This window comes from Rattus norvegicus, chromosome 6, assembly GCF_036323735.1.
Source record: "Rattus norvegicus strain BN/NHsdMcwi chromosome 6, GRCr8, whole genome shotgun sequence".
NCBI classification, from domain to species: domain Eukaryota; kingdom Metazoa; phylum Chordata; class Mammalia; order Rodentia; family Muridae; genus Rattus; species Rattus norvegicus.
The window spans coordinates 31,623,415-31,644,318 of record NC_086024.1 but is presented as its reverse complement, the minus strand read 5'-3'; the positions used below and the strand labels follow the sequence as shown (position 1 = coordinate 31,644,318).

The 20,904-nt window shown below is 50.1% G+C and overlaps 1 protein-coding gene across 3 annotated transcripts; it reads left to right on the top strand.

Annotated features, from left to right (window-relative positions):
- The first annotated feature begins 818 nt into the window (after positions 1–818).
- On the top strand, positions 819–19,132 carry Cimip2c (ciliary microtubule inner protein 2C). Of its 3 annotated transcripts, NM_001109275.1 has the most exons (4): positions 819–960; positions 15,362–15,632; positions 17,002–17,114; positions 18,912–19,131. In NM_001109275.1, the coding sequence occupies exons 1-4, from the start codon at positions 887–889 to the stop codon at positions 19,054–19,056; spliced, it is 603 nt and encodes a 200-aa protein (NP_001102745.1). In that variant the 5' UTR covers positions 819–886; the 3' UTR covers positions 19,057–19,131. The 3 variants fall into 3 exon arrangements, with proteins under 3 accessions (NP_001102745.1, XP_038968636.1, XP_063118357.1); XM_039112708.2 differs by lacking the exon at positions 17,002–17,114 and having other exon boundaries at positions 825–960; positions 18,912–19,132; XM_063262287.1 differs by lacking the exon at positions 18,912–19,131 and having other exon boundaries at positions 825–960; positions 16,958–17,080.
- The last annotated feature ends 1,772 nt before the right edge of the window (positions 19,133–20,904 follow it).

Here is a 20,904-nt window from a genome sequence, read left to right as displayed (position 1 = left end):
TAGTTACTTCCACACCACTCGGACAAAACAGTGCACTAAAATAACTTAAGGGAGTCAAGCTTTATTTAAGATATCGGTTTTAATACTCACGGTTTCAATACATCAACGTGGGAAGGCATGAGAAAACAGCTCCGTTCATATCTCAGTGACCAGAAGGCAGATTGAAGCCACAACCAAGACATAACTTTCCAAGGGTGGCACCAGCCAAGGCTATCTCCTTATAAGAGTCTTTGTCTTAAAGGTAACGTCCACCAAGAAACAAGGCTCAAAATATGAGCATGTGAGGGATATTCTAGACTCAAACTGTCGCAGGCACCCCTCCCTTCTCCTTCCCCTGTCCCTCCTCTCTCCAGAAAGTGTCTCACCAAATAGCTCGGGCTATCCTCAAACTAACAGTCCTCCTGCCTCAGCCCCTGACGATGGGATTATAGGCAAGAGTTATCCAACACAGCTCACCCTTTCTGAGGAACGTGGGGAAAGGATGTTCAGAGGGAGAAAGGAGAGACTAATGAGGAAGTTAGTGAACTAAAGCCATTTCCTGGAGCTCCGTAGATGGAGGGAGACCTCTTGGTTCAAACAAGATCACACAGAGCCCCTTCAGGATTGGTCCAGCTTTTTCATCTCTGCACCATTTCTGAGCTCGGCAGATATGAACACCTAAGCTGGATGCCAGGGACACTTGGGGGAGCCACACAGTAACCTTGTGAGGATGGGGCGGCGTCTTCTCTGGGCTGTGAGACAGAGAAGGTCTAGGGAGCACACAGCAAAGAGGACTCACTGTCCCAGAACGAACTCGGGTTGCCAGGCATGTGGTTGCCGGGTGACCGGCCGGCTGTTTACCGCAGGACTGAGCCGAGCCACCGCGCCGGGGCTCGCAGCATCCACCATGGCCTTCCGTAGCGCGGGCACTTTAATGACCGAATTCAATGCCACCTTTGTGCCACCAGCCCTCATGCCCGGGTAAGCCGCCAGGCACCCTGACACACCTGAACTTGCGGGTCAGAACCCTCCCCCTCCTCTCTTCTGCACACACGTGCCCAAATGCCTAGGCTCCGCCCTCCGGGTCTGGGGATTTCAAGGAACCCCACCTGGCCAATGTTTCCTTCTTGGCTTTCATGGCCTTTCTGCTGTAACTGCAGACTGGCAGGCAGGTGGTGGAGCTGGAGAAGTGGATGGCTGAGAATTAGCCCACCTGCTGTGGATGGGGCCAGACTGAAGGAGAAAGAGAATATGAAAATGTGTGTGTTTGGAGCAAGCAGCCTCCTGGCTCACAGAGAAATAATGTGAGGAGGGGGCGGGGAGGGGAGTGCCTGGCTTTCCAGGAAGCTGACTGAAGGAGGGACTGACTGGGTGGGCATGCCTAGCAGAATCTGGCAGGGCAGTTATGTGACAGTTGGTAGTGTACACTATCCACCTGAGCTTTATACATACTTTCTTCTGCAAACTGAGCAGGCTGCAGGATGAAAGCCACCAGCAGCAACCAAACACAGTGTATTTTACATAAAACTCAGTTGTTTTCCTGCAGAAGAAGCAGGGCACAGAGGGGCTCTCATGTTACCATTGTTTTCACCATTGTTTTCGGGAACAGTGCATGTGGAATAGTTGCCCCCAGAGTTTGGGGCTCTGGCTAACATCTGGCCTGTCTCTGGATGGGACCCTTGGGACAAAACTAGTTTACAAAGCCTATTAGTTTCCCAAGGCCAGCCAGGCACGTTGGATCAGCTGTCCATTCACTCCTTCCTCACTTGGAAAAGATATTGAGTGCTCTTGGGGAGTGCGGCCGGTGTTACAGGATCCCCCCGGAAACAGATTTTCTTTACATTTTGAGACAGAGTCTCACTAAGTTACCTGGGCTGACCTTGAACTCAGGCTGTAAGCTAAACGGTCCTTGAACTTTTGATGTTCCTGCCTTGTCCTCCCAAGTGCTGGCATTAGAAGCTTAAGGCACCCAGCCTGGCTCTCATGTAAACACTTAAGATTTAGTTCAAACATCTTTGGGGCCAAGGCTAGCAGTGGTTTTCCCACATTCTAGCTGTCTGTCATGAGGTATGGCGTTATACATTGATCTTTTATTTTTTTTTTCTTACCTCTCTACAGCAGTGGGTCTCTACTTGTAGGTCTCAATCCCTTTGGGGAGGGTGAAAGGGGGTCACAGGGGTCACATGTCAGACACCCTGCATATCAGATATTTACATTATGATTCATAACAGTAGCAAAAATATAGTTAGGAGACAGCAACAAAATAATTGTATGGTGGGGGTCAGCACAACACAAGGAACTGTGCTATAGGCCTGCAACATTAGGAAGCTGAGAGCCACTGCTCCACTGGTTTTTATTGGAAGAACTTCTTCTGCCAAGCCCTGGTGTGCCAGCAGCCTTATCCCACAATTCCTTCACTCTAGAAGCTTTGGAGGCTGTAATTTCAGGGTAACCCCCACGGTGCCTCTCTAAACAGGCTGCTTGCTTGTTAGTCTACAGTTTCCTTGAGTGCTGCATCCTACCCATGATGCCTTTGGAAGCAGTAAAGGATGATAAAGGAGGCGTCCAGCCTGGCCTCTTCTGGGCAGAGCAGCTGAGCCATGTCTGTCAAGACTTTTCTGGGAGAGACATGCTTTCCTTAAAGGTCTCCATCAGCGAGGAATGAATCAGGACGTCTGGTGTCTCTCCCACCTCGGTGGCAATTCCTTAACTTAATGGAAGACTCCAGGATTCCCTACCTGACTTGGATAATTATTATTTTTTTCCTGTTCTTTTTCAAACATTAATCACAGATTTTAAGGAACAGCCAGTCTCTTCTGACACTTAAAACATCCCCTTTGTGGTTTCATCTACAGGCAGAGAACGTTTGGGTTGCTTGGGACCACACAGATTTCACGGCCAACCTCCCTGCAGTTTCAGATGTGGGTTTGGAGGTCACGGGGTCTATGCATGACCTCCTGCTGGTGACTGTTAGAGAGCTGGGCTAGAGCCAGGTCCCTGGTTCCCAGAAGTAACACCATGATCCTCCCCACCAAGCATGTGCCAGGTCCTCCCTGTGCTACGTCCCTTACGAGTCCTCTGTAGAACGGTTTCCATAGGCTCAGTGGGTAAGGGAACTTGACGATCTGAGTTCAATACCTGGCACCCACACGGTGAAAGGAACAGATAATCCACTCCGGAAAGTTGTCCTCTGACCTCCATACACACGCAGCACCATCCCCTAAAAATAAATAAATAAATAAAAAGGTCTTCATAGCAACCAAGAGGAGGATCGAGCATCTTGCCCAGGGCTACTCAACAAGACCTCTCGGCTTTAACATTCTTCTCTATCCCAATATCTACGCTGAGTCCTGGTGGAGCACAGCACAGGTACCCCTTACTCTGCAGGGCATGGGGAGAGAGACAGACACCGGAGCCAGCCTGCCTGGGTTTGAGTTCTGGTCCTGTCGTTGCTTTTCTGTTGACAAGCTCTACTTAGATATCAAGTAAATGAAGATAATGGCGTGCAGGTTAAAAGGAAAGGAAATCATCCAATGTGTGCAAATCCCTGTACTTAGTAACTGTTATCTGTTATCGGTAGTTAGGCCACTACTGTGTTCAAAGCCTGAAGCTCTGGGGGGCTGGGGGAGGGGAAGCACCAGATGAGAATGATGATGGTGGTGGTGGTGGTGGTGGTGATGGTGGTGGTGGTGGTGATGGTGGTGGTGGTGGTGATGGTGGTGGTGGTGATGGTGGTGGTGGTGATGATGACGATGATGATGATGACAACGATGGTTAGTGGTGTTGATGGCGATGTTGATGATGATGACAATGTTCAGATAGCTATCAAGTTGGCTTGTTTTGTTTCTTGCTGTTCCTAAGTGGCACATTGTTCAGGAACCTTTTGTAGATAATATCTTTATGTACCTGGCCCACTATCTGACTACACCTTGTCACACTTACCGGACAAAGAACTCTTGAGTTCAAGGCCCTGGAACCGTAAGCCTTTTGGAGGTATAAGACCTGTCCCTGTCAGAGTCTGCCGCCTGCCTGCAGATCAGCACAGGTGGGTGGCACCTTCCCTGGGTCTCTCCCTCCACCCACGCGTTTTGTGTGTTCACTCGTGCCACTTCCGAAGCTCACTCTAGAGGACTTGCCGTGTTTACCCCGGTCTGTGACAGAAACCCTCCTGGTTATTAAGATGTCAATGAACCTTGGAAAGCACATGGCGGGTGGCACACCGTGACACAGGAGGGGGTCTTCCAGCAAGTTCAGTCATCCAAGTTCCACCACAGTCTGAAATTAAGAATGGAAACTTCCAGAGCTAAATAATTCATAAGCTTTAAATAACGTTAATTATGGTGTGTTGCAATTGTCCATTATACCACTAGTTATTGTTAGTCTTTCGCACACAGTTTACGTTAGACTTCATCATCAGCTCGTAGGTACAGGAAGAAAGTGAATAGCAAGAGTCAAATACTCTTGGCAAATAAATCCTCCGTGAAAAGAGAGTGCTCTGTCTGCATCCTTCCTGTAAAATCTAACAGATAGAAATGAGAAAGTACAGACCATATGATCAGGGGTAATGGCTTCTGCACACTTATTTACTTAGTTTTTCATACCATTCGTTTAAGTGCAAGTTTAAGTAACTCCATTTTTTATACTAGCTATCTATTCATTTATCTTTTAATACTAGCTTTTTAAATAACAGTCGTTTTGGAAATTTTAGCAACCATTCTTCCGAGGCCACCTGAGCAGCGACCCATTCCCTGCACCTGCCAGCTCTCTGGGGCCTGTGGCTTCTTGAGCCAGGTGCAGGAGATGGGAAAGAGTTGACATGATGGGGTTGGGCAGAGCTTGGGAGATGCTGCCTCCGAGGTGGGCCACTCCGCCATGGAGTATAAAGCAAGGGCTGTTTCAGCTGGATGTGGGTGTCACTGTCAGATCCTCTGAGAGCTTTAGTGTGTGTTTTTCCTTGGACTATGCAGAGAGGTTCTGACGCCATTGATCAGACTAAGCACAAGGATGAGGTTTTTCCCAACCCTCCCAGGTGATTCCAGTGTGGAGGACTTCAGTGAAGGGGCAGGCGACAGTCTAAGCATTTTTAGAAAGGCATCTCCTGGTGTGGGACCTTCCTGTTGGTGTGTACCCTTGCCCTGTGTGTGACAGCTCCAGCCTCAGGGTTGCAGACTGCAGGATCTGACTGAGGCTCACAGGCAGCCATCTTCTGTCAGTCTCATCCCAGCTGCAGGTTGCAGGAACAGGTGGCACCCCAGCTGCAGGAACAGGTGGCACTCCAGCTGCAGGAGCAGGGGGCACAGGGCATTCAAGCACCAGACTGTAAGTCCCCACTTCCTTCCTGCTGTAGATTCTGCCCCTTCAGGAAGTCCCACCTCAATGCTGGCCTCCTAGGTTCTATTGTGAGTGTCCTCTGGCAAGTCATCTACCTTAGTTCCGGGGTGGTCCTTTACTTCTCTCACCACCTCTGCCCCAAGGCTATTTCCTCCTCCTCCTCCTCCACCTCCTCCTTTTCCTCCTCCTCCACCTCCTCCTCCTCCTCCTCCACCTCCTCCACCTCCTCCTCCTCCTCTTCCTCCTCTTCCTCCTCTTCCTTCTCCTCCTCCTCCATCTCCTCCTCCTCCACCTCCTCCTCCTCCACCTCCTCCTCCTCCTCTTCTTCCTCCTCCTCCTCTACCTCCTCCTCCTCCTCCTCCTCCTCTTCCACCTCCTCCTCTTCTACCTCCTCCTCCTCCTCCTCTTCCACCTCCTCCTCCTCCTCCTCTTCTACCTCCTCCTCCTCCTCCTCCTCCTCTTCCTCCTCCTCTTCCCTAGGCTGTTCAGAGAGCTGGGGTGGTTCTTAATTGGCAGATAACTCTCACACAAGGCAGGGCATTACCTGGGCTTTGTATCTGAGGTTCTCCTTTTCTAGGGAAAAGATGGGCTCTTCAAAAAACAAACAAACAAACAAACAAACAAAAAAACGAGCCTCTGAAGGCCAATTTGACCCAATAAATATTTACACATCACCTACTGAGCAGGAATGGCAGGAGCACAAACAAGTATAGAGAAAATATTCCAAGGGTTCAGACCACTCCAAATACAATAGAATGTGCACAGGTTAGTCACCCTGAGCATGAGCCTAGGTGAGCATGGCCTAGGGGTAAATCACTAGAGGCTCCACAGGAGTGAAGGTACTTGGGTTGGGAATGCAGCTAAACGATAAGCGCAGGAGCCTAGCAGACATGGGGCCCTGCTTTCAATTCATAGCGTTGTTTAAGAAAAGGAGTACACTTGGCATCCCCTGGAATGGTATTCTGTACACAGGTTCACAGCCAGGAACTCGACCCCCAGAAGCTGGCCTGCTTTGTTCTTAATGCCACAGGCAGTGGGGAGCCTCACAGTTCTGCCAGGGTGTGGGAAGGGGCGGGAGGACGCCATCAATATTGTCCTCAGTGGAAGGTATAGAAGAGGAGGCTGCAAAGGAACTGGGAACACATGGAACATAGCAAGTTAATTAGTTAATAAGGCTGCTCGAGGGATTCCTGATGCTCATGGTAATTAATTTTAATGTCAGCTATGGGGCCAGCCAGCGCTCTTAAGAGGCAGGAATAGGATTGCTACCAGCACACAGTGATCCACAGTGGGCCTTAGAATCCATCTGTGGTCTTGGCCCAAGAGCTCTGCTCAGCATCTCCTGGCTTGTGACGGGTAGATGGAGAAACACACGGCTCTTGATGAAAGACAGGGACAGAAGGACTCGGTAGGAGATGAGCGTGTGCTATTGTCCGATGCCCTGTTATAAAACCTGCCATTCCCTTCGGTCACACAGGGCAACAGAAGGCTCTATTGTGGAGCTCTGTGGGGTCTGTGAAGGCCCACACACCCAGGGACACACGCCTGGCTTCTTGATGTGTCCCCTGAGTGCTAAATAATGAGATCGAGTGCACACGAATACACCTGGCAGAGATGAGAATTCAGAAGGGGAGCCAGGCAGAGCTGAGGAGAGTTGTGGAGGTGGGGGCCTCTATTCTATTGAGACGGAAATATCTTGGCATTCAGAGGGGGCGGGAAGGCAGGGAGCACAGAAAGAGCATGCAGGGAGCTTGGGGGTGTCAAGAGAAGAGTCAGAGGAATAAGTCTCATTTCCGTGTTCTTTTCTTCTGAAAAGCCCAACGCCCTGTGGGTGGAATGCTTCATGGGCTCCGAACCTCCGAACCTCCGAACTTCTCTTAAGTGATAAGACACTGACCAGAACCAGCTTGGGGAGGAAAAGGTTCATTTGCCTTACAGGTCCAATCGTAGTCCATCACTGAGGGAAGCCAAGGCGGGGACTCACGCAGGGACAGGAGCCTGGAGGCAGGACCAAAGCAAAGACCACAGAGAAACTGGGCTTACTGGCTTGCTCCCATCGCTTGCTCAGCTCCCTTTCTTCTATTACTTATTAAGAAAATCCCCCCACATGCAGTCTGATGGAGGCATTCTTTCAGTTGAAGCTCCCTCTTCCCAGATGATTAGCCGTGACAAGTTAACAAACACAAAACATCCACATCAGATACAGGGTGAGGTTAGGGGCCAACTCAGAGTGCTGGCTCCTCCCAAGGGAGTGGAAGGCAAATGCCCTGGTGGGCAGAAGGTCAGCCCTGCAGACAGAGGAAGTGGTGTGCACCTCTGCTAGGCCTGGGTGTCTAGAGGGCAGTAGGTAATGGTGTCAAGGTTGCTCTGACCTGGACACAGGCTACTGCAAGGGTGTGGGGGGTGTGCATGGGATGAGACTGGGGGAGGGGAGAGAGGTGGGGACAGGACTTGGCTGAAGAGAGACTCTAGGAGACTTGAGATGGTCTTGGTGTGAGCATAGTTGTGGTAGAAAGAAAGATTTGGGGAGTGCATGAACAGGATCCAGGTGCAGGTGATAGAGAAGAAACAGCAGACTGCTGTTTTCTGGATGGGGGTGGTGTTAGCCAGGGCAGAATTATAACACCGGGCAGAAGAAACAGGCAGGTTCTCTGTGTGGAAAGTGGAGCAAGAACATCATGGACAGAGTAGTTAGGGTTGGAGATGGAGCCAGGCATCATCAGGGCATGAGAGATGGAAGTCTTTCACAGTGAAGTTTCCCCAAAGGAGTCAATCTTTGAAAAGAGAACCATGGGTAATACCAAGATAAGTCATGACTAGGGCTGACCCTCCACCAGACCTTTCCAATCTCCTGATTTGTGGCTCTCCTAAAGCCAAGCCCTTCTCCCAACTCCCAAAGGAAACTCTTCCACAGAGCTCGGCCAGTACACCCACAGAATGGGCCTTCCTCCTTGGCCTTTCATGAAAACCCTGACCATGATCCAACTTGAGTTAGAGCTGATATTTGTTAGTTACCAACCCGGCCCAGCAGACAGGACACAACCTCATGACACCATGACTTCTGCTTGAGAGTTGGAGTTTATGGTCCCCATAGCCTAGCATTGTGCCGCCATACAGTGGCTTCACAGTAAAGTGACTTTTAACCTCCCTCTGTCTCTCCTTCTCTGTCTCTCTCTTAGATGCATATACAAAGGAAAAAAAAAAAAGCAGTGAGTCTTCCCAGAGCCAACACCCAAAGTTACCATTTGGTGAAACGCACCTTAGGTCTAAAAATAGGGCCAGAAAAAGGACAGACATGAAATCTTATAAAAGCAATTATATTAAAAAAAAATACAATCAGACCCTATTTACTATTTCAAAATGAAAGTGTGAAATTTAATCTCACTAGAATGTAAGAGAAGGGAACTGAAATAAAAGACTTGGCAGACTTTAGATAAATGTCATCTCTTCATAAAAAGATATTAATCCCTCAGAATAAAAAGATATTAATCCTTCAGAGATCCCTGGGTGTGGGGGCAGGGCAGGGAGAAAGCTCCCAAGGAAGGCTGAGAGAGTCACTTTGCCACGTGCTCTCGGTGGCATCTGCGTCTTCCATGTCATGGGTTGACTGCTGGGAGACATTCTTAGTGCGCCCCCCACCTCCCCTCCACCCACCTGTCCATTTTTCGTTGCTCGAGTTATTTTTGCCTTGACAGGTTTTATAACATTCACTTCTGCTCTGCAAGCAGCGCTCACCTGGCTGCTATTCCTAGTCGTGTTCTTAAGTAGGTTGGAAGAGCAGCAGCCCTCGCTCTCACAGACGCTCTCCCTGACTGAATCCCGTTTCCCCTTTGAACCGCCCTGTGGTTGGCAGGGTTTTGTCATTGAACACTCCTTTTAGGGAGAGCCCGGTGAGTATTTTCTACATCTTCAGGCAGGGGAAGGAGCGGCTGGCCACTTGGCTGAGGTGATAGTCTCAGGTCACGCTCCTGTAGAGGGTGCCCTACCTTCTTCCTCCTTTCCTCCCTCCCTTCATTCATTCTGGTAGTGGTGTGGAGTCTTGTTAGGGTTTCTCCTGCTATGAAGACACCCAATAGCCACAACTCTTATAAAGAAAACATTTGTTGGGGGCTGGTTTATAGTTCAGAGGTCCCGCCCATTGTTATCACGTCAGGAAGCATGGTGGGCATCGTGCAGGCAGACATGGTGCTAAGCATCCTATATCTGGATGGTGGGCAGCAGGAAGAGTGTTAGGATAAAGCACTGGGGGTACCTTTGGTGGGCTGGGGCCAAGGTGTGCTGCTAAGATATCACACCACACAACAGATCTAAGGCAGGTTTATCATGGGTGGGGCAAAAGGCTGTCTTGGAATGGTGACATGAGGGGGGGCAGGAGACAGAGAAAGAAGGGAGACAGAGCTCTCTGGGATGGCTGGGACCCTTTAAAGATGGCTCATGTTCCTACGAAACTGGTAGGACAGTGGAAAAGTGCTGCCCCCGGGAAGGGCATACAAACTGAGTTGCTGAAAGGCAGCCTGGTTTAACTCAACTCACCTGATTTATAACAAAGAGGGTGAGCCACTGGGCCTGACTTGAGCTTCTGAAACCTCAAAGTCCACTCCCAGTGACACACTTCTTCCAACAAGGCCAATCCCCATGAGCCTATGGAAGCCATTTTCATTCCAACTCCCACATGTGATGTGGTGTGTGGAGGGGCGTTTAAATGTTTTTATTGCATTTATTTAATGTATCTGTATGTACATGCACACATATGTGGACACTGCTGCACATATGTGGGAGACCAGTGGGAGTGGTCCTTTCCCTCCTTTGTGTGGGTTCTGAGCATTAAACTCAGGGTGTTGGGCTTGGTGGTAAGTGCCTTTACTGAGCCATCTCACTGGCTCTCCACAGTACTTGTTGGGGTGGATTCTTGAACCCGGAGCTCTCCAGTGGGATGGACTTTGCAGTTTATTGAATCTGTATTTTGGGGAGGTTTCCCGTACAGCATGAAACTCTGTGTCTGCTTCTCAGAGTTGCTTCCTCCCTAACAGGGATTGCCATTGGCCCAAATGTAGCAGAGGGACTGTGTGAGCCAAAGACATCGGATGGCCCCAGATGGCCTTGATCAAAGCAGTAGAGGTTTAGGGAGCAGTGGTGGGATGGGGTGGGTGGCACTGAGAGACGACAGGAAAAGCAAGGGTTGAAGAGAGGAAGACGGAAGTTCGGGGGTCATTCCTTCGAGAGACAGAGACATGAAGGCAGAGGAAGGGTAGGATATGAGAGGCAGCATCTCCCCACACAGGGAAAACGTGAGGAGAGGAGGAGACACTGAAGATGGCAGGGAGGAAGCCAACTGTGTACATCATCCCTGCTGAAGACACACTGTCTGCTCATCTGAGAGAAACAGTGGAGACAGAAGGTGGACTACAGGTCAAGGAGGAGTAAGCCACGGTACAGAGGAGGAGCCTGTCTTCTGAGAGAGACCAAAGTGGCCACCCATGCTCCCAGAAGAGGCCAACAAAGACTCCTGAGCTCTCAATCTCTACATCAGAGGGGACATGGCGGTCAGCGGGAAGTCCAGGAGAACCCAGAAGAAAGAGCTCTGAAGCGGATGGAGAAGTATCAAGATCCCATGAAGTTAAAGGACAGAGTGAAGGAGCTAGGGAGAGACCTGTGAGGCCAGTGATGGGGTCTCGTGGCCTGGCCTCCTCTGTGGCTACTTTACTTCCTGCTCTGACCCAGGCGGCATTCTTGCTATCAGATCCCAAGCCCACTGGCGGGAGGGACGAGACCAGGAGCCAGAGGGACGAGACTGATATTTTCACCACAATGGAAATCAACCAGTAGCTCTGTCTGTTACTCAACAAGGTTTTCTTGCCTTTTCCCCCCTGAAGCCACAGAGAAGGAAATAATTTATTACTACCTAATTCTAGGCCTGTGCCTGTTGGTAAGGAGGCCTCTGGAGACACAGAACCCTTGGGACAAGATGGGTGTCTGGAATGTAGGAACAGACAAGCCATAGTTCCTTGTACCATCAGGGTTTCTCTGGGATTGACCTGGCGTGTGGTAGGACATCAATTCTCATGGAGGGTGGTTGTCTTAAGGCATATATACAGGAGTCCCTGGAACTCGGTCACCGACCCTCTGGTGTTTGTCAACCTACGGTCCACTGCGCCCATCACCATGGCTGCTGGTGCACTATCTGCTCATCTTTTTATCTGTTTAATGAACAATTTATTTTCTCCTCACACACAACATACCAGACCACTTATGGAGAACCAGCGGCTCAGATAAGTAAAACCCAGCCCCATTCTGCATCTGAGAAGCTCGCCATCTGGTGGAAGGCTTGGAGAGTTGTAGCGTTCTGAACAGCACAGAAAGAGATGCAGGTGATGGAGGGAATATTAGGGTACAAAGGCAACAGATAGAGCTGGGCGGGGAGAGGGAGGCCCTCAGGCATGGTATCTGACAAGTCTAAGGGACCATTAACACTCGGAGGCAGAGCGTGGTAACATGCATTTGGCACTGAGGAGGTAGAGGCAGGCAGAGCTCTGAATTTGAGGCCAGCTTGATCTATATAGTAAGTTCCAATCCAGCCAGAGTTACACAATGAGATCTTTCTCAAAAGGAAATAGGAGAAGGACAGAGGGAGTGAAATGGACAGATTGACATCCTGATTGCAGGAGACACAGGGTAAGAACTCAGGAAAAGGAGGAGGCATAACAGAGAGAACCCAGAGAGGGAGGTGACATGTCACCTATAGAATGGCAGTGGCTCCATAGGCCTGGGATGTCAGGTGGCCTTGCAGCACTCTGTACTTGAAGATTCTGAGGCTAGATTATGGTGAAGGCCTGTGAATCAGAACAGACCCCCCACGGAGCCCCAACCTTTAAAAGACTGTGAAAGGGAACGAAAGAAAGCTTAAGCGGTAAAGGAGTCCATCAACAACGGAAAGCTGATGCACATGTAATTGAACAAAGGGCAGCAAGCTCCAGGGCTGTAAGTCAAAGTCGACAGCTTCACAGTTCTGGTTTTATCACAACAAAGGTTGTGACCTTTCCCTCTGCAGCTAGGGAAAGCCACTGAGGCCAGGTGTGTGTCAGGGGTGTCCCTGCATGGAAGTCCAGAGAGACCATTGTGTGAAGCCATGAAATATAGCCTGGATTCTTTTGGAGACCTCAAGATGTTAGAGATGCCAGAGCTTTGGGGTACTTACCAAGGATAGCTGCTCACAGGGAGTAGAACCATCCCAAGAGAGAAATGTGTGCTGCCATCAACAAAGCTGGAAGGACTTGGAATCTGAAGAGAGCTTTTACATCAAACACAGAGATGCAGAATTTAGAGTTTGTCCTGCTGGTTTTAGGTCTTGCTTCAATCCAGGATTTCCTCACTATGTTCCCTTTCCTCCTGTTTGGAGTGGTAATGTGTATTCTGTGCCATTGTATGTTGAAAGTGTGTGATCTGCTTTTTGCTTTTGCTTTTATAGAGATTATCATTAAGGGATCGTTTTAGTCTCAGTCTCGGGGACTTGAGCTTTGTGCTTTTAAACATTGTTGAGACTGAAAGATTATGCAGACTTTTGGACTAGATTTATTTTGTGTTGTGGTATGGCTGCAGGTCTATGGTAGACACAGTAGACAGTGTGGTAGCTTGAGTAAGAATGGCTTCCAAGGGGGTTGGGGATTTAGCTCAGTGGTAGAGCGCTTGCCTAGCAAGCACAAGGCCCTGGGTTCAGTCCCCAGCCCCTGAAAAAAAGAAAAGAAAAGAAAAGAAAAAAAAAAAGAATGGCTTCCAAAGGCTCATAGGTTTGACTGCTTAGTCACCAGGAGTGAAACTGTTTAAAAGGATTAGAAGGATTAGGAGGTGTGGCCTTATTGGAGTGGGTGTGAGGAAGTGTGTCACTGGAGCTGGTTTTAAAAGCCCACACCAGGCCAACTGTTTCTTCTTCTGTCTACAGATCAGTATATAGCTCTCTGTGCCATGCCATGCTCCCTGCCATGATGACAATGGGCTAATCTTCTGAAACTCTAAGCAAGCCCCCAATTAAATGCTCCCTTTTATAAGAGGTGCCTTGGCCATGGTGTCTCTTCACAGCTTTAGGACAGTGAGTTACTAAGACAGAGGTGGGCTGAGGGTCTGAGTTCAGTTGCCTAGCATCCACATAAAGTTAAAAACCCAAGTACGGCAGGGCGCACCAGTAATTTGAGCACCAGGAGTCCAGAGGATCCATGGCGCTCACTAGACAGCAAATCTAACCATGTAAGCTCCAGATTCAGTGAGAGAACCCTGTCTCAAAAAGTCAGGTGGAGAGCAATGGTAGAGCCCAAGAGCCACCTCTGGCCTCCACACATGCCTGCATTCTGCCTGCCTGCCTGCCTGCCTGCCTGCCTGCCTGCCTGCCTGTCTGTCTGTCTGTCTGTCTGTCTGTCTACCTCTCTTCTTTTCCTCCATCTCTTGGTCTCTGTTTCCCTGTCTCCTCTGTGTCCTCTCTCTCTCTCTCTTTCTCTCTCTCTCTTTCTCTCTCTCTCTCTCTCTCTCTCTCTCTCTCTCTCTCTCTCTCCCTCTCCCTCCCTCTCCCTCTCCCTCTCCCTCTCCCTCCCCCCCCTCTCTCCCTCTCTCTCTGGGAAAGAATGGAGAAGGATGAAGAGATTCAAATGAATGGTCAGGGAAGTGGATACAAGTACAGAATATTCAAAAGTGACATCTCCAGGGTGGAGGGGAGAAGTCCTCTGTGCTAACAGCCAGGAGGAGAAATCAGATGTTGGAAGGCGAGGAGTGGAGAGGAAGAGTGCCTATGTTGGCTGGAAAGATTTGGTTTGTGTCTGAAACTGCTGGGTATCCTTCCTCTGTTAGCCTCGTGTAGCCAAGGCTCTCCCATCTCAGAAGGGCCATGGAGACTTTGCTTTCACATCTTATGTCCCTCTTGCTGAGCCTCCTTGGCATCTAAAGAGTTGTTCAAGGGCATTTAACATCCCAGACCCATGGTCAAGGCCCCTGTGTGATGTGAATAAGCACCTTGTGAGGCCATGGGAATGTCAACCAGAAAACTACACTTATCTCGAGAAGGAGTGGGAGGGATCTCAGAGGAGTTGGAAGGGAAGGAATAGAACTGATGTAAATTCAGTACTCCTGTATGAAATTTCAAAAAGAATTTTTAATTAAAAAAAAGCAAAACCCTTTGCCACCAACAGCATAATTCTCACCTCAAAGGAGAGGAAGAGCGTTTATTGTAGAGGCAAATATGAGTGTCTATGGGCCTGGAATGCAGAGTTAAACTACCCCAAATTCTCTGTTCCAACGTGGTAACTGTTGGATGAAGTTTTTATAGTAACAGAGCAAAGTCATAAATCAAGACACTTTAAAAATACATTGGGGGAACATTGAGTAGGTGCTCGAAGCAAAGTTTCCTCTGTTAAAGGCTCCATAAGCTATCTGACAGTGTTCTTACTTAGCCTTTTGGTTAGTAGAAAACAGGGTTTCAAGTTAATGTATTCAAAAGGGTTTTACCTATTAGTCACTGGATATTAGGTCAGACACAGAGTTGAGCAAGATATAGCTGTTTAGGGGGATACAGATAGCCTAAGACGGGATGCAATTAGGCTCAGGACCTGCAACGTTCAGTCACTGCCTTGGCCTTGAAAACAGTTTAGTTGGAAGTGCAGTTTCTTTAGGGAACTTTCATCTGCAGGAACTTTCATCTGGATCTGTGCTGCAGAAAACCAAGCATTCACAGAGTTTTACCACTAAACTCCACCAGCTTCTCCCATTCTCTCTTTCTCTGGCAATGAGATGACCACAGAGGACAGAGCACCAGAATCTTCTGGCCGGCCCCTGAGGAGCTAGACGACCCACATAGCTCTGATGGTCCCGTAGGCTCACTCAGGTTCACAGGGGCCCAGAGGCCTGTTCGAGTGACCTTTCCCCAAAGACCTAAGCATCCTGGTGCTCTTTAAGGACTCTTTCTCAGCCAGAGGGACATGGGGACCCTCAGTCGTCAGAGGCCTGCCTGGGAACTAGCCATGGATGTCATGAAGTTGTGTCTTCCTCTACCCCCTCCCCGCTGTCCCTGCAGATATAAAGGCCATGTCCCCGGTGTGGCTTCCTCCTTTGGCTCTTCTTACGGTAACACCACCTTCAAGTACTTCCAAGACCTCCGCAGAACAGGCTTGGAGAAGAGCTACGCGCTCCTCAGTGGAGGTCGCTTTCCCACCATCTTCTCCCCTAACTCCCCACTGGTGCTGACTGATCAATCACAGAACTGGGATCTTTGGCTCCACCAGCCCACCTACAGCCGATTCAACCTGGACAACGGACGAATCACTGAGCTCAATCACTTTTACAAGGTGAGCCGCCTGCCTGGTCGCCTGCCTGGTCCCAGCCTGGGAAGCCCTGTGTGGCCAGAGAAGGGGGTTGTTTTTCCAGAGTTTCAGGGGCCAGGGGAGACTTCGTATGCAGGGATTTCCACAGCTCTGTCTTGCTCACTCACAGACAGTGTAGCTGGGAAACCTTCAGAGATGGCCCCTACCCACCTCCTTCTGCTCCCCAATGTCTTTTGACGCCATAGCTCTGTGGTGGAGATTTTATTTCTCTGATAAAACAACCACAACCAAAATCAACTTGGGGCAGAAAGGATTTCTTCGGCGTACACTTCTACATCACGGTCCACCACAAAAGGAAGTTGGGACAGGAGCTTAAGACAGGAACTTAGAGGCTGGAACTGGATCAGAGGCTGTGGGGAAACACTGCTTGCTCCCCACAGCTGCTCAGTCTTTTTACAACATCCAGGACCACCTACCAAACATGGTAGCATCCACATCAATCCAGGCCCTCCCACATCAATCAGCAACCAAGAAAATGCCCCACAGGTTTGCCTACAAGCCAGTCTGGGGGAGACATTTTCTCAACAGAGGTTCCCTTTTCCCAAATGACTCTAGCATGATTCAAGCTGACATAAAACTAGCCAGCACAGGAAGGATACTCGCTTACCTCTTACATGAAGAAAAGGCCAAAAACAAACCCCAGGAGAAACCATACGCAAAGGCACCGCTGAAGTTCCCTTGTTCCCAGTATCCCTGTAAGAGTGTGCCCCACTGTACACGACTGTACATGATGGAAAGATGAAGATGGGGGGACCCAGTCACACACACACCCCAGTGTTTTTGCTTCTCTGAGTTAGCATGCGCATGCCTACCCACTGTCTCCTTGTGGGAATGAGGGGTCAGCCCACCCTTCACTGGCTATGCCCCTGGAGGACACAGCCACTGCCTGGTGTCAGTGCAGGGGACTTGTCCTGAGTGAGGGAAGTTCCCCCAGGGCAGGATGAGTAGATGGTCTCAGGCTCTGGGAAGCCATGGGGCCATATCCGTGTGTGTGTGTCAGGCTTTCTCCCCACGTTGGCTCACTGCTCCAGGAGTGAGGGAGAAACAGAGCTTAGAGCATGCTCGTGTGCACATGTGTGTGCATAAGCATGCTTGCATGGACAGCGTCTAGGCATGCAGATTTTAAGCTGGGATTTCAGACCTCATAGCAGCTTGGTCTCAGTTTACTCTCTGTAGCAAAACCGCTGTGTGATGCCAATATCCCTGATAGACGGAGGAACGGACTCTAACCAGGAACACTGGGGTGGGATGGGGATGCTCCACCCCTTGCCAGCCGTATCTGGGAACAGGTGGCACAGCAACAACCCACTGTGTGTTCTTTGCTGAGCTATAGACAGTCCAGCATCAGCGGAAGTACTACCAAGACAAGACTGGCACTGTGCCCCGTGTTCCTTACTTTGTACTGCCTGTGAAGGAGCCAGACCGGTACCCTCTACCCACCGACCTGTGAGTGTCCCTCTCTTCCTCTCTGCCATCAACAAACACACACCCACAGGGCACCTCTTCTGCCAACCACCACCAGCCCTGGAGCCATGACCCTGAGAAACAGTTAACCTAGCCACTGGTGCCTGCCATTACAGAGGAGCCCAGGTCCAGCAGTTGGGGGCAGGGGGAGGGAAGACGCCAGAAACCCGCATGGGAGGATCAAGAAGTGTTTTCCTGACCGGATGCACACTCCATAGCCTTGACTTGTGGGAACCTGCCAGCTGCCTTCTCTGCAAAGACCCTTCTCAAAGCTGCACCAGCCCAAAGCTGGAGCCGCTGCTGCCCTCTGGTGGCTGAATAGGACACTACATGAACTAGGGATGGGTCATCAGCTTGCTACCCACACCTCTTCCCCTCCTAGGGAACCCAGCTTGGGATGTGCTGGGAACCTAATTCCGCACCAGGGACTTGGAAATATCTTAAAAGTCTAACTAGACAGGATAAAAAAGTAAGAAAACGCCTTACAGCCTAGCTCTGGCATCTGCTACAGGAGAGCCCCTCTGCTCACCCCAAGGAAAGACCGTCACTCCCTCCTGCCACCAAAGCACAGGTTTCACAAGTTTATTTCCAGGGGTCTTATGACTGGGTAGGGAGGTGACCTGTGCCTAGCTAGAGACCAGCTCAAGCCTGTTCCTCTCCCTACTCTCGCAACCTACCTGTTTCTGTCTGGGAAGGGGGCAGACTTAAGAGATCAATGGACAGGTTTGGGTTTCTAACCTTTAACCCCTGCTTGCCTCAAGAGCCCCAGCCTCAGCATCCAGATGTAGGTACAGCAGCTGTTCCTCACAGTTTGATAGACTTTGCTGACATTGTCTCAGTGCCTCTCTGTAAGACACAGAAGACAGTAAGCCGAGTCCAGTGTGGACCTCAGAAGCTTGTGCTGGTTGCCTGCTGGATGGAGACCCTGTCTGGGAAGAGACCTATGTTTGTTGCAGTCAGCTCAGCCTTTGGGTTGACTGTCCCTCTATAAAAGCAGTTCTGAGCCAGTGGGTCCCTTGAACCTGAGCTTTTATTGGGGACAGGTCTCCTGGCATCTTACCGTATGGGCTCTTCTGGAATCTTCAGATCCTTGTATCTCTCTTTTCCAAATGACCCAGTAGTCTGCACTACTAACCATGCCATGCCTGACAGATAGTTAATCTTAAGTGGCTTGGAGGGTCAGTGATCAGCTCTGTATCCTGGGGAGTCTCTAGCCTTTTGGGATTACAACACCACCATCACCATCATTATCATCACCACCATCATCATCACCTCCCTTAGCTCACCCATCTTCATAATTAACAACCATCATCATCTCATCACCTTCACCATCATCATCACCACCTCATGCACCATCCAACACCACCACCATCTTTATCACAGCAGCAGCAACAGCAGCAGCAGCCAGCAGCATCTCCTGTAACGGCTGAGTTACTCCTTACCATGCACTAAGTGCCTTACATGCAGAGCTTCATTTACTCCTCAAAACAAAGCCAAGAGGACAACAGTAGCAGCAGTTCACTGTCACATGGGTTTGTCTCCAGCAGGAGAGAGGACCAGAATCTAAGTCACTTTTCTCCTGAGTCCTTGTTCAGTCAGCAGATGTCACACTGCTGATGGCTGCAGGGCCACAAAGCTATATTGGGTACATGAGGTTATGGCAAACATTCCTCCTCCTCCCCCTCCCCCTCCTCCTCACCCCCTCCCTCTCCCCTTCCCCCTTCCTCCCTTCCCCTCCTCCTGGGTGCACTGCCTTAGATGGCCCATCTTTACCCTCAGGCCTCCTCTGAGTGAGAAGAGTAAGTGGAACCTTTTAAGAGTATCCCCTGACTATGTGAGAACCTACCAGACCTTCCCATCAGGGAAGAGAGTTTCTGCTCAAGAGCGGCAAAGGCGGGACCTTTACTTCGAGTTCAGAGCCTGAAACCAGGTGACTGACATCAGGAAACCTTGGTCTGACCAGGCTGGCTTGCTTGTAATAAAATCTTCAGCCACAACCATCCCGTGTGCCTCTCGGTTGGATCCTGTCACCATGCATGAAGGTGCCCTGAGTGCCTGGGGAGAAGCTAACTAAGCCCGAGGGATTCGAACCAAGAAGCAGCACCCAGTCACTGTGGGCCACCCAGCTGCACCTAGGTCAAGGCAGGTGGGGCTGGTGGGGATGACAACGGTCAGGCTCAAAAGGCTACCCAGGCAGCTGGCCACTCGGGACGGAGTGGGCCACTCGGGGATGGAGACCTCTTTCACTAGTACAATTGAGAACACCCAGGTGGGTGGCATGACCCCCAAACATTTTCCCTCATTTTGCGCTCAGCTGACTGTTCTGTTACCAAGTCTGGGACCTCAGACTGCTGGACGGTGTTACTCACATTCAGAGTTGGGGGTTCTACCCTCAGTTAATCATCTTTGGAAACTCCCTCACACATGCACTGCAAAGGTGTATATCACTAACTCCCTAGGTGTCCCATCTGATTGATAATCCAAATAACCCAGAATTCTCCCTGGAGTCTTGGCATCATTTAATTGATCATTGGGATAAGTTGTGAGGAAAGCATCATCCGCCCTCCTCACTGATGAAGTCAGGGAACTTCTGGGATGCAGAGAAAGTCACCCAAGCGCGCACAGTAAGGAAATCGCATGGGCAAGATTTGAACTAGGTCTTTTGAGCTCCCCAGTCCTGGTTTCTCAAATACCACACACCCATGTGTAGACAGAGGGAGTCTTTGTGATCCCAGGGGCCTGGTAGCAGCAGCAGCTGGGAGAAGGGAGAGGGCAGGGTCAGTTTTGGGGAGAGGGGTGGGCGAGGTCAGTTCTTGAGGCAGCCATTTGAAGCGGGCAATGTCTTGTATTCAGCACTGACCGGAGGTCTCTACACGTACTTGAGCTTATTTCTTGAAGAGCTGGAGTAGTGAGTTGGGACTCAACTACTCTTTAGCATGATCTCAGGGAGTGAGTGCCAAGGTCGAAATAAGGCTAGACAACCTTCAGGGGTCAAAGTCTGATCTCCCAGCATGACTGCTTCAGACATCCTGGGAAACTTTGATAGGGCAGAGGGTGGGACACAAAGTCCTATAGATCGTTCTGGAGTGGACTACACTGCCCCAACATTCCACCCATCCTGGATTAGCTCCAGGGGACTCTGTCGAGTAATGGGTCCCTATTGCCACCGAATGGGGGAGTCAAGACCTAAAGACAGGATTCGAGTGCACACTATGGCAAAATAGCTCTTCCTGTGTAGTCAGTGCTTATCCAACCCTCCCCACCCCCTTAGGCCCACAGAGATAAGAAAAGCCTTGTGCCCGGCAGATAGAGCCATCTGGCAACTCCCACAGGTTCCCATGATGAACTTCTCCTGTGTTCCAGAGGCCCTAGACAGCTGGACCCTAAAGCATCCCCAGAGTGGCCAAACTCATTACAGGGCTTGGCTGAATGGCAAAGCAAATAAGCCTTAAATGCTGGTCACACATGGTCCCATCCCCAGGGCCCACGGGTGGCAAGCAGGGCCAAGATGTCTTCTCCATGGGAGGAAGCCAGGCGCCTGCTGGAATGATGGCTATGTGTGCATCCTGATCATGGGTGGGTTCCAGGGGAGGGAAGGACAAATTTTTCCCTTCTGAACTCTGTTCCATTTGGCTTAGTCTTCTCCTCACATGGGTCAAGGTTTGAACTCCGTCCTCAAAAAGATTGAGATCCCAGCTTGCCGGGTTTTTGGCAAATCTGAGCCCTAGAAGAAGCGCCAACTCCCTGGGCAGGACCCTGCTTTCAGAAAGCA

Coding starts and splice junctions, on each gene's coding strand:
- Cimip2c (NM_001109275.1), top strand. CDS start 887: ATGGCCTTCCGTAGCGCGGGCACTTTAATGACCGAATTCAATGCCACC. Junction 961..15,361: donor CCACCAGCCCTCATGCCCGG/GTAAGCCGCCAG, acceptor CTGTCCCTGCAG/ATATAAAGGCCATGTCCCCG. Junction 17,115..18,911: donor TACCCTCTACCCACCGACCT/GTGAGTGTCCCT, acceptor CTTTACCCTCAG/GCCTCCTCTGAGTGAGAAGA.